This window comes from Bos taurus, chromosome 14 (assembly GCF_002263795.3).
Source record: "Bos taurus isolate L1 Dominette 01449 registration number 42190680 breed Hereford chromosome 14, ARS-UCD2.0, whole genome shotgun sequence".
NCBI lineage: Eukaryota > Metazoa > Chordata > Mammalia > Artiodactyla > Bovidae > Bos > Bos taurus.
The window spans coordinates 63,859,541-63,872,890 of NC_037341.1; the positions used below are offsets into that span (position 1 = coordinate 63,859,541).

At 49.4% G+C, this 13,350-nt stretch overlaps 1 protein-coding gene across 2 annotated transcripts in view; it reads left to right on the forward strand.

The window, feature by feature from the left end:
- The window catches only part of ANKRD46 (ankyrin repeat domain 46), a 67,868-nt gene extending 59,067 nt beyond the window's left edge, over window positions 1-8,801 (forward strand). Inside the window, exon 6 of one of the 2 annotated variants that reach the window (XM_005215624.5) lies at window positions 7,655-8,801. In XM_005215624.5, the coding sequence (XP_005215681.1) occupies window positions 7,655-7,660 (6 nt within the window). In that variant the 3' untranslated portion in view covers window positions 7,661-8,801. The other variant, XM_025001636.2, reaches the window with a different exon arrangement.
- The last annotated feature ends 4,549 nt before the right edge of the window (window positions 8,802-13,350 follow it).

Here is a 13,350-nt window from a genome sequence, read left to right on the forward strand (position 1 = left end):
GCGCTGAAGCCTTCCGGGGGTGACTGTGGGGCCTGGTAACTGTGGGGGAGAAATCTCAGAGAAGGAAGCAGCACATAGAGCTCCATAATTCCATGGCACCTGTGTGGCTTCCATCCATCCCCTCACTGGGAGGATGGGGCTCCGGGAACAATGACCAGGGCTCTAAGCTCTGGCTGGGGGCTTAAGGGAAAGAGGAATCTGAGCACCCTGGGCACGAGATGAGATAGGCATGACCTTGGAGGCTCAGGTTAGAAACTCAGTGATGGAAGAGACAGCCCAGGAGAGAGAGGCCCAGGCCAGGCCCTTGGCCGCTGCCAAACAACTTATCACCCTCTCCCTCCCCCAGCCCCACCTCTGCAATCCCTGGGCTCAGAGATCTCTCATCTGGTTCTAACTGGGGAACTCCAGGCCCACAGGGTGCAGGGGTGGGGGGAGAGAGTGGTTATGACAAAGGTGACATATCCTGGCTGGCAGAAATGATCTCCAGGCATGTATTTTGCAGAGGCCAGCAGTATGGTGTCTACAGAGATGTATACATCTGCAGATGAATCAATCCACACCCAGCCCTGTCACCATCGAGAGGAAGGTGGTAAATTCCCTCTCGTTCAGAGAAGACCTCTCTTCTCAACCAGCGGCCCACGGGTTTCTCACCAAGATAGCAATTCATTGTACAGGGAAGGGAACTTACCATGTGGAAATTCCCACTTCCTCTGGAGAACAGTGCACGCAGGGTTAACCTTGGTGAGTAAGAACCCACCCCACCGCCCCCATGCCTCTGAGGACAGCTTTGCTCTCTGGATGACTGCAGCCACCCAAGGTCTTATCCAAACTCTCAGCCCAAGTCTGAAAAATGCCTGGGACCTACCTAGGAGTCAGTCTCCGAGCACCAGTATCGATGGACTGAAGCAGTTATCCAAGATTTTTCCTGCCCTGCATCTCGTCCTTCTGACAGCAGCCTTTCGGCTTTCCTTAGGGGAGCACTCTTCGACCCTCTCTGTTGATGTGCTCCTGTAGGGGCACCTGGCCCAGGCCCTAGGACTGGACACAGAACCCAGGCTGGGGACTTCACTGGTGGCCCAGTGGTCAAGCATCCGCCTGCCAGTGCAGGGGACGTGGGTTAGATCCCTGCTCTGGGAAGATCCCACATGCCTGGGGAAAACTGAGCCTCTGTGCCATCACTACTGAAGCCACCACACTCTAGAATCCGTGCTCTTCAACAAGAGAAGCCACTGTGATGAGAAGCCCTGGAACCACAAGGAGTAGCCCCCACTCATTGCAACTAGAGAAAAGTCCGACCACAGCTCTGAAGACCCAGTGCAGCCAAAAATAAATAAATAAATAAATTTTTAAAAAAGAAAAAAAGAACCCAGGCTGGGCCAATCAGAGACAACTTCGGCAGACACTGCTAGTCTGGGAGTGGAGCTGATGCTGAGGAAAGGGGGGCTAAGAGGTGGGCAGAATCCTGAGAGCATCCCGGCTCCAGCTGGTATTTTAACTTACAGAATCAGGCAAATTCCTCTCCACCTTTCCCTCTCTCTCCTTCTTTCCTTCCCTCTCTCTGTCTTTCTCTTTCCTTCCCTCCCTTCCAGCCTACCTCCTCCTCCTCCTCCTCATTCTTCTTCTCTCTCTCTCTCTTTCTTATTTTGGCACAGTCCAGTTTGAGTTTGGTTTTTGTCTCTTGTACTAAAATTGTTCCCCCAAAATACCCTGTTGGCATTTCCACTTCATGTGCCTGCCCATCCCCTCTCCCGCCTTCAACCCTGAGAAAGGCTGCTGCTCTGGTGCTGTGGAGGCTACCAAATCATCCCAACCTCCAGCCCCTTCTGTCCCTGATAGTCTGAAGTCAGAACCGAATTTCCAGTTGAATAAATACATCGTTCTGTTATTGGCTTCCCTGGTGGCCCATATGGTAAAGAATCCACCTGCAATGCAGGAGACCCGGATTCGCTCCCTGGGTTGGGAAGATCCCCTGGAGGAGGGCATGGCAACCTACTCCAGTATTCTTGTCTGGAGAATCCCATGGACAGAGGATTGTCAGGCTACAGTCCATGTGGTTGCAAAGAGTCAGACAGGACTCAGGCCACTTAGCACACTTGCTTGCATCTTTCTATTACATAAATAATACAAAAATTAATTTTTTTAAGTTAGAGAAGAGGGGGAGAATTACTCCTAAACCAGCTACTGTGAGCATTTTAGCTTATTGCCTTACAAAGTTTTCCCCAGACACAGTCATATAGTTACAGACCCCAGCGCACAGAGTGTACACCACTGTTGTCATCGTCACCATCACTATACAGGTATTGTCATTAGCATTTCTCTTTCTGTGGCTTTTAAAAGTCTATTTTCAACAGCTTCCCTTCAGCTGTTGTAAGATTGGAAAGTAAGGAATGTACAGCGTAAGCCCACTTGCTTAGATGGGAGCTATTACTATAGCTAACTGTTTTTTTGTTGTGTCTGGGAGCTGAGTTTGATCACCTGGAGATTTATACAGATGCCTGGATTGCGCCCCTAGAGATTCTGATTTGGTAGGATCCATGGGGGCGCAGGGAGCGGTTCCAAGAATTCCTGTTTCCAAGCAGCTGCCAGGTGATGCCAGTGCTCAGGTCAGCGCGTGGAACTCACCCTGGGGCTGAGACGCATTTGCTTTTCAGCTGATTTATAAACATATTCAACATAGACGAATCCCAGCTTTCAGTTTAAGAGTCATTTACTAAACACTAATTCATATACCTGTGGTTTTTCAGAAGCCCACGTTTTTCTTGGGGGCCAAGTTTCCAGGGGGAAGTATGACCTAGAGCGTCACATCTAAACCCCGTGGGGTCCCCGGATTTCACACCTAAACCCCCTGGAGTCCCCCAATTTCACACAGGCTGAAAAGGAAAAACATTGTGAAGTGAAGGTTTCTTTCACTATTCCTTTCTAACCTTTGTCCAGTTGGAAAGACGTTAAGGGGCAAACCGTGGGGGCTGGAGCCTTCAGTTCAGTTTCGTATTTACTGAGTGTTGCAGACTACTCCTGGGAGGTGACGATGAACAGAACATGGTTCCTGCCCTGTAGGCGTTGACGATCAATGGACAGAGAGAGGAACACAAAATAAAGAAATGTTGGGTATCCTGAAAAAGAGTGAGGGTCGATGGAGGCCAGGTTCCCTAGGAGCACAAAGAAGACCCCTGGCAGCTTCAGTGGGTCAAGATGATGAGCTGAGGAAGACTTAGCCGTTGACTGGGAGGAGGGGAGGGAGCGGAAAGGGCGCCGTGGCTGAAGTAACAGCAAAGGCGCAGAGGTGCTCTTAGGTGAGGGTAGTGAGACAGGGCGAGGAGGGGCGAGCTCAAAATGTTGCCTCCAAGACAACATATTTTGGTCAACCATTCCCCGAGCTCAGTTTAGGCCTGCACACACTGGGTCACTACAAGGCCCTGTCAGCTGGGACCACAAGTCTGTCTAAGGACAGTGTACTGTATTAACTGCTGGTAACAGCAGTGACTTGCTGAAATACAGGTATGTTTTCTCTAGAAAGCAGTCCAGGGTTCATAGAGGGGCCCAGTGGTCAAAATCAAGTGCTTCTAGCATTGGAACCAACTATTCTTGACTGCCTTGCTACTCAACACGTGGCCCGATGCTCCACTGCTGGGTATGAGTTAGAGCAAGTGTTCTATCATGCAGAATCCCAGTCTGTCTTGTAACTAACCCCCATGTGATTTACTTGAATGCCTGTAGTTGAACAAGTTGGCCTAATCACTTACTGCACCTAAGGAGAGGACTTGAACTTTGGTTAGGTGAATTTAGGGAGGGCCCAAGAAAGCAGGGCTTTGCTCTGGACTGACTTCTGTCAGGAAATTGGACGACTTTATGGTCTGGTACCTTGGAAGTCTTATCTGTAAGGAGGGTAGATTAGATCAAAGCTAAAGTCACAATTGATAAAGAAGCAGCTGTCATTCACATTAGCCAGGGGAGGGAGATATTCAGTATTTTGTGCTTGGTTTTGTCTGTGTTTAGATAAACTTATGAAGTGGTCCATTGGACTCACTTTATGGCCTCACAGGCACAGAATGGCCTTGCCTGATAGCGGTGTTATATGAGATTGTTTAGACTAAGGCCTGGCGAAGGTGGTGGTTGTTCAGTTACTAAGTCATCTCTGGCTCTTTGCAAGCCCACGTACTTTAGCACACCAGGTTTCCCTGTCCTTCACTATCTCCTGGGTTTGCTCAAACTCATGTCCATTGAGTTGATGATGTGATCCAACCATCTTATCCTCTGTAACCCCCTTCTCCTCCTTCCCTCAGTCTTTCCCAGCATCAGGATCTTTTCTAATGAGTTGGCTCTTCGCATCAGGTGGTCAAAGTATTAGAGCTTCAACTTGAGCATCAGTCTTTCCAATGAATATCCAGAGTTGATTTCCTTTAGGATTGACTGATTTGATCTTGTAGCCCAAGGAACTCTCAAGAGTCTTCTCCAACACCACAGTAGGGGAGACTGGGTATAGAGTTGGCACTGCAGTCTATCTCTCAGACAGGGAGGCCTGGGCTCAAGAATGGGGAAATTCCAGGCCTTGGAAGGTGATTTTTATCTTCTCCTGCTTGTCAATATTTAACATTCCTACTGCTAGTTGGGTGGGACCTTCACAAAAAAGAATAAGCCTGTCTCCAGGGTCTGCAAGAAATTCTCGTAAAGTAGAATTTTCTTCTCAAGTTTTCCATACCAGTGGCTGGAAGAGTGAGGGGTCTAAATGAGTTGAAACTGTCCCCTGCCACTGTGGGAGAGCTGTTGGAACAAGAAAGGACAGCTCAGAGAAGAGTGAAACGGCAGAACCAACACAACACTGTAAAGCAATTATCCTCCAATTAAAAAAAAAAGCCGATCACCAGTGGTGTCATAGTAATGCCCACCTCACAGCGATTCGCCCCACCCCCGCCACACACAGAACCACCCGCTCACATAGACCTCCACCCCCTTCAGAGTGTCCCAGGCATTTTCTGGAAACCCCCAAAGGGACTCCTCACATGTCCTCTTCATGGTGCCAGCTGCCAGATTTACTGCCTCATTTAACACAAGTTTACAAGTTTACTGAATACCTTCGAGACACCAAGCCCTGTGCTAACGATGTCATATGAATGATTCAGGTGTCAGAGAGATGCATCACTGATTGTAGACAGCTGACAGCTAATTGAGGGAAGACTCTAAGACATTGCTGCTGCTGCTAAGTCACTTCAGTTGTGTCCAACTCTGTGTGACCCCATAGACGGCAGCCCACCAGGCTCCCCCATCCCTGGGATTCTCCAGGCAAGAACACTGGAGTGGGTTGCCATTTCCTTCTCAAATGCATGAAAGTGAAAAGTGGATGTGAGGTCGCTCAGTTGTGTCTGACCCTCAGTGACCCCATGGACTGTAGCCTTCCAGGCTCCTCCGTCCATGGGATTTTCTAGGCAAGAGTACTGGAGTGGGTGCCTTTGCCTTCTCCGACATTTTATTGAGTATTGTCTAAAAAAATATATACAATCATAAATTGTGGAAGCACTATGATAAAAAATATCTGATAGTGACCAACAGTAGATAGGGTGTTCCTTAAAAATATGCCAAGCATCCTGGTGTGTTCCCACTTCAGGACACAACTGCTGTTTTTTCAGCAGGAAGGAGTTTCCCCCTGCCCATCCTCGTGACCCACTTCTCACTTCCTTCAGGTCTTCCTTCAAGGTCACCTTCTCGAGGCCGCCTTCCCCTGTGGCCCCCTCCCAACCCCCGACTCCCTAGCTCCTGTCCTTGTTCTCTATTCTCCCTGGTTTTACCATCTACCATCTTGTATATTGGTTTACTGATTGTCTCCCCTCCCTCCACCAAAAACTTCCTTCCAAGAGATCAGGGTTTTTTCCCTGTTTTGTCACTGCCCCCAGGGTCTAAAAAGAGTATGTGATAGTGCTTCAGTGAATGCGTGTTGGATAAATGAATGAGTGAGTGAGTGATGAGCACAGGAAGGGCCCATCAGGGAGGACCCCTGGGACCGCGATGGTGAGTTTGTCTTTTCCCCCTCGGGAAGCAGATGAAGCAAGGGTGAAGGAGATTTGATTTGTGTTTTATCACTTACACATGGAAAAGGCCAAGGTGGAAATTGGGCCGGGGGGGTATGGGGCACAAGGTGGGCGGCTGTGGCTGTGGCCGAGCCAGAGAAAATCGTGCTTGGATAAGATGGTGGAACGTGGGGGACAAAACTGGGCAGGTCGAGGGACAGGTTAGAGGTGGAGGGGACCAGATACCGGATCATGCTGAATGGGAGAGAAGTGGAACCTGGCCCCTAGAATTCTGGCCTCGACTCCTCAAGACAGGCAGAAGGGAGGAGGAAGAGGTGGGGGCCGGTCACAAGTCTCCCTTGGAGTGTGTTTTCCCTCTCCTGCTCTGCCCCAGCTGTCAACATCTGCAGCCTCCGTCAGAGCACAGCCAAGGGTCTCAGCATAGCCGCTAAGACCGTGCCCATCCAGGAGGGCTACGGCCGTGCAAGTGTGCATGAAAAAGGTTGCCTTTCCCTATTACTAAACAAGGAATGCTGCCTGGAGCCCAGCAAACCAGCAGCCACCCCTGACTGTGCACTCAGAGGGGATCAGGATGAAGAGTAAGGCTCCAGGCTCCAGACAGCCAAGGTGCCGAGCAAAGCAATGATTTCAGTGAGCCCAGACTCTTGCATCTTCCCATACTTGGAAAAGCGCTAAGTTCATTAACTTGAAATGTCTGGTTTTCTTTAATTAACAGTCATCTTTTGATGTTCTGACTGCCTGATTTTTTTATATATAATTCCTATATCCTGGCTCCTCCCTTACCCTCTGGGAGCTCTCTGTCCAAGAGGCTGTTTTCCAGACTTAAGTCCTCAGTGTGTCTGCCAAATAAAACATAACACCCAAGTTTTGGGTTGTGGCCTTGGCACCTACTGAGGCAACCATAATTGGTTCCATGCAGAAGGGGGCCATGCCTGCCCCCCACCTCTCAGGTCCTCACCCCTCTAAGGTCCCAGGGCCTCACTCCAATCCCTCTTTTCTCGGGGTGCCTGCTCCAACCCCACCTGCCCGCCTCCACTGATTCGCAAGACCTGCTTTACCGTGCCAATGTCCCGAGGGGAGACGCCAACCTCAACCAGCAGTGAGGCAAGCTCCCAGCCAGCAGAGCAGATGCCCAGCCCAACACCCGAGCTGGCGCTGGAGTCAGAGGGGCAGGGAGAACTCGCCGGAGCCCGGGACCCACAGGTGACACACTCTCCAAGGGCCCAGCCTCCTCCCAGGGCTCTGTCCCTAGCTCCAGGGGAATTGAAAGAGACCTCTGACGAGCCCCCAGGCCAACGGAGTCCAGTCTCAGGGTCTGCAGGTTCCCCCATCCTTCTCGCTTCCCTCCCTGGCCCCACCTTCCGTCCCCCAGAGGCACCCCCATCCCCTCCCCACCCCGCCTCCTCCATGAAGTCAGCCCTGCCTCCTCCTGCTCCTTTGATCGTGTTCTCCTCAGGGCTCTTGGGCCCCTATATCCTACTTGAGGGTTTGGGACCGTGTGTTTCAGTCCAGTTCAGTCACTCAGTCGTGTCCGACTCTTTGCGACCCCATGGACTGCAGCACGCCAGGCCTCCCTGTCCATCCCCACCTCCTGGAGCTTGTTTTCACCTCCTGCTTTTTAATTCCTCCAGGCCTGAGGCTGTGTGTGACATTCCTACAGAGGGGGATGGCAGGCACAGACTGCAGCTGACTGGACACGCATTCAAGGCCAGCCTGCTACTGTGTGACCCCGGCTAGGAGCTTAACATCTCTATGCCTCGCTGATGAATGAGGATACTCATGCCTACCCGAGAGGCTCCCGGGAACATTAAATGAAACTCCATTTGCAAAGAACCCAGGCCAGTATCTGACGTGCAACAGAGACATGGCTGTTATTCCCATGTGACAAGTCTCCCCGCTCCCCATACGCGACAGCATGCCAGGCATCTGGCAGGGGCCCAGGAAATGCTCGGTGGCCAGGTGGGCTGAATCTGGGTCTGTAGTTGGCTCACGTGGGTGAGGCACTACAGCATTTGTTCCCATTTCTCTCCGGACTTGTCTCCTATCTGTGGGTTTGAAGAACTACAGGCTGATGTCTCATTTCTTCAGAGCCTGAGCCGGCAAAGACACGTCAGGTCAAGTTCGTGGATAAGTGTAGAAATGGACACTGACCCCTCTCAAGGGGTGAAGAGAATCTTTCTCACAAAAATTTTCACCGTTCATCCTACCCTTTTCCTCCCTAAAAGCATTCCTAAAGCAGGAGCAGGTTTTGAGGCAAACTTATTTCTGAAAGATGGATTTTTAGAGACACTCTTTGGAGATCTTTCTGGTCCTATCTGACCTTTTGCCATGATTGAGGACCTAATGAAAATTGGTGAGCATCTCCAGAGCATGTGGTCATCATGATGCCTCCCTGATCCACAGGTCCCCAGCCAGCCCCAGGCATATTTTATACCCATATTCTCTGTCATACCCACAACAACCCCATCCTACAGGTGAGGAAACAGATTTGGCAAGCTCACACAGCTGGTAAGTAGCAGAACCAAGATGTCCACTCTGCTTGACCTGTCCCAGCCCACACTCCTGCCACGAGGCCACTCCCCTTGGTAATGGGGTGAGCACTGGCCTGGAATCTGAGAAGCCAGCTCTGAGCCAGTGATGGACGCTCTCCCTGGAACCTCAGCTTCATCCCTTTCTACACGGGGAGAGGAGAGGCCACCCTCCCACTGTCCAGGTGAGGGTTTGGGGTGGGGGCAGGAAGAGAGCAAAGAGTGAAAATAAATTTCTTTTTAACTGACAGCTAACCAGATTTTCTCTGGCAGCAATTTATATCTATTTCCCCCTCATTCAGGCAGCTGGGAATATGAGAAAAGCATTCAGCCGTTTGAAGAGTGCTATTTAACTCGTGACAAAGAGCAGTTCTTTTGAATCTCAGAATTTTCTGTAAGTCACATGTCATTTTCACTTTCCCCTATGAAACCGAAACTCATATTCACCTTTGTAAAAAAGCTTCCCAGGGGGGAGGGGCAGGGGGGTCGTGGAGAGGCGGCCAGCAGCAGGGACTGGGTCTCAGGCTTCCCTGGAAGCACAGACCGTCCCAGCAAGTTGCCGTCTTAGGCTCAGACCTGAACTTGTTTTGGAAGAAAGCCCTGAAAAAGGTCATGGTGAAGGTCTGTCTTTATCTCGACTCACTGTGGGCTTGGGCTCACTGCAGCAGCTCCCGGGAGTCCATGGGGAAAAGCCAGGCTGGGAGGAAATGGAGTTCCCCGGGCTGGAGAGGAGCCCAAAGGTTGGATAAGACCCTGTCCCACACCTGTTTCCCTCGTAAGGCATCCCCTAGCTCCCTTGTAAGGGACCCTGCCAGGTAGAAACCAGACCAGTGCTGGGCCAGGAGCCAGAGCAAGGGCTAACCTGGTAGGAACATCTGCTAAGCTCTTTGAACGAAATGAAAACCCTGCTATTTTAATGATCATAAATTCCTACAGCAGTTTCCCCCAGTACCTTGGCTTTCATGTTAATGGAATTGCACAGGGCCAGGTGTGTGTGTGTGTGTGTGTGTGTGTGTGTGTGTGTGTGTGTGTGTTGTGCATGCATGTGTGTGTGCGCATGCGTCTGTGTGTGTGTTTGTACACGCCTGCATTTTTCAGGAGTGAGGATATTTGCATAACACAGATATGGTGACAGATACCAGATAAACAGGAAGTTTCAGACCTGGGCCGTTTCCTTTCACTGTGAATCAGCAGCCTCTCTGTCTTCTCGTACAGAAATGGTGGAAGTCTCAGGGGATGGCTCGGGAATGCGCAGTACAGGAGAAAGCGCAACGGTTCCCAGTCCCCTCTTTGGTCGGGGGCTTCCATAGATGCCCACCCCTGCTGGCGCTCCTCAGGCCCCTGCTCTCCACCCACCTGGCTTCCAACAGCCCTCCAGATGCTTGGACACCAGCCCCAAACATATCAGCCAGTGTTGCCACACAACATTCATTCCACCAGCACTTGGAGAAGGCCTGGCTGGGGAGTTGGGGGCACCTTAGCTCCTGGTTCCCCAGGGCCCAGGTTTGTGTCCCAGAGAGGCGATGCAGGGTAACAAGCACACCCAGGACCTGCACCACAGTCCCTGGATTCAGACCCTCGGGCTAACCAGAGAGGCCTTGGGCCACCTGCTTTGAACTCTGAGCCCGGGCTTCCCTATTAGTTTTGTGGGGCTTATAATGGCCTTCTGAGGGTTTGGAGCTGTGATGCAGTACATATGAAAAGCAGGGAATAGAAAACATCAGTTAAAAGCACAGGCTTTGGAATCAGATATCTGAATTCAAAACCCAGTTCCATTGTGTTCTGGATGTGGGACTTGGGGCCAATTACCAAACTTTTCCGAGTCTGTTTGCTCATCTGTGAAATGCAGATAATAAGTGTCGTCGAAGGGAACTCTCCCACACTGTTGGTGGGAATGCAAGTTGGTGCAGCCACTGTGGAGAACGGCATGGAGATGCCTTAAAAACTAAGAACCAAACTACCATATGATCCAGCAGTCACAGTTCTGAATATGTAAAAATGAAAACACCAGCTTGAAACGTTATATGCACCACCCCAATGTTCACAACAGCACCATTTACCATAGCCAGGACGTGGAAACAGCAACACAAGCATGCATCAGCAAATGATTGGATTAAGAAGAAGTGTGTGTGTGTGTGTATACACATGTATATATATGTGTGTGTGTGTATACATATGTATATATATACATATGTATGTATATATATATGTATACATATATATGCACACACAATGGAATAATACTTAGCTGAAAAGAAAAAAAGACATACTGCCATTTGCAGCAATGTGGATAAGCTAGAGATTATTATGCTCGGTGAAAGAAGTTAGAGAAAACAAATACTCTATGATATCACTTACAGGTGGAATCTAAAAATATATATAAATGAATATATATGAAAAGCAGAAATAGACTCACAGCTTAGAAAACAAACCTCTGGTTACCAAAGGGGAAAGGGAAGGGGAGAGGGACCACTTTGGGGTATGGGATTAACAGAACTACTATGTATAAAATAGATAAGAAATGAATATACACTGTGTAACACAAGGAACTATAGCCATTATCTTGTAATAACTTGTAAGGGAGTATAATCTGAAAAAATACTGAATCACTGCTGTACACCTAAAACTAACATAATCCTGTAAATCAACTATACTTCAATAAAAAAAAGAGTGACCCACCTGGCAGTCTGTGCAGAGGGTGAAATGGCATATTACTTGGCACCCAGAACAGTGTCTGGCTCACAGGAAACTCTCAGCTCTGTGAACCAACTTTCCTACTGCCTTCTCCCCTTCTCCCTTCCTCCGGCCTCACCCAACACAATAAGACCAGTGAGGCAGGGATGCTGCTGAGCTTCCCCAGTGAGCACCCAGCACCTGGCTGGGCACATAGTAAGGCTTAACAAACCAATTGAATAAATGAATGGAAGTTCTTGGTTCCTCACAGGTGCTGAGGAAATACAGCTGTATAAAACAAATCAGTACGAAAACCACACGCTCTCTGTTGTTGAAATCCCTAAAAGGGGGCCAGTATAGAATAAAGATTATAAGCATCATGGGCTTACACAGCAGTCAGATCTGCTGTATCCTTTAACTTCTCTCAGCCTGTCTTTCCTGATCTGTAAAATGGGTACAGTAGTAACTCACCCACTACTGTGAATTGCTGGGTTGTTGTAGGGTTAAATGAGACAATGCAGGCAAAATACTTAACAGCACTCTGCACGTAACTAGCATGTGGAGGACTGTGTCCAAGAAATCCCAGCTTAATGACCCTTCAAGAAGTTGATTCCAAGACTTGACTTTTTTTCCCAAGAGGACAAGTCTTAGGCCTGGCATCCCTCCTGCTCATTTCTCTTGGTTCTCCCTTTCCCAGCAGTGTCCCTCTTCCTTCTTAGGCTGAGTGGTCTTTTCTTATTGAAGAGTTGGCACTTCTGAAGCCCGGCTCCCCTCATCACTGTGGGATTGCTGCACAGACAGCAAGCCATGCCCTACTGACCCCACCAGAAAGGGATTTCTGTGCTGCGTGCACAGGGGTGTGGGGGGTCCAGGGGTGTGGGAGGCTTGTCTCTGCAAGGAACACAACACACTTGCCCAGGTGTATCTACTCTGGGGCTTGGACACAGTGGATATAAAGGTGAAGCGCCAAGATCTGTACTCAACACGGCTTTGCATCCAGGCTCTGCACAGACAAGCTGTCTGATCTCAGACAAGTCTGGTACCCTTTCTCAGCCTCAGTTTCCTAATCTGCAAAGTAGACACCAATGCTAGTTGTTCAGTTGCTCAGTCGTGTCCAACTCTTTGTGACCTCATGGACTGAAGCACACCAGGCTTCCCTGTCCTTCACTATCTCATGGAGTTTGTTCAAACTCATGTCCATTGAGTCAGTTATGTCATCCAACCATCTCATCCTCTGTCGTCCCCTTCTCCTCCTTCCCTCAATCTTTCCCAGCATCAGGGTCTTTTCCAATGAGTCGGCTCTTTGCATCAGGTGGCCAAAGTATTGGAGCTTCAGCTTCAGCATCAGTCCTTCTAATGAATATTCAGGACTGATCTCCTTTAGGATTGACTGGTTTGATCTCCTTGCAGCCCCAGGGATTCTCAAGAGTCTTCTCCAGCACCACAGTTTGAAAGAATCAATTCTGTGGCACTCAGCCCTTCTTTATGGTCCAATTTTCACATCTGTAGATGAAAAACCATAGCTTTAACTAGACAGATCTTTGTCATTTTTTGACTATATAAACATTTGTGATACCAATGCTAGTACCCAGGGCTGATTTTGAAAATACTTAATAACCAGCTTTGGCACTAAGCTATTAGATGAATGCCAGTAAATACAGGCACAACCACTAAATATTAACTCTGCTGATTTCTGCTGCAGAGGTTGCTATGGCTCCTGGCACAGTGGAAATACCCTAAACATTAGCTATGATTTTTATGTTTAGCCCATGTCACACAGTTCCCAGAGCAGTCCCCAGGGGAAGAACTCTCAGAGAAGTGATGCCCCTGGAAAGACCTGGTCTTTGTTTTCTCCCATTTTGACTAAGACCCCCTTGCCTCTCTTTGATCACCAGAGAGTCACAGAAGTGCTGGGGATGAGAAAGGACCTTGGTCTTCTCTGCCCAGTGCAAATCATAGTCCATCCCTGTGTTTCCCATGGCTGGGAGCTGGTTTCCCCGTGAACGTTCTTTCCAGATCTTCCTCACAATCACAGAAGAGCCAGACACCTGGTGACCGAGTCACGGAGTCTGTTCGCAGTACCTGCCAAGCCAGTGAGAGGCTGACACATCACAGAGTGGGCCCTC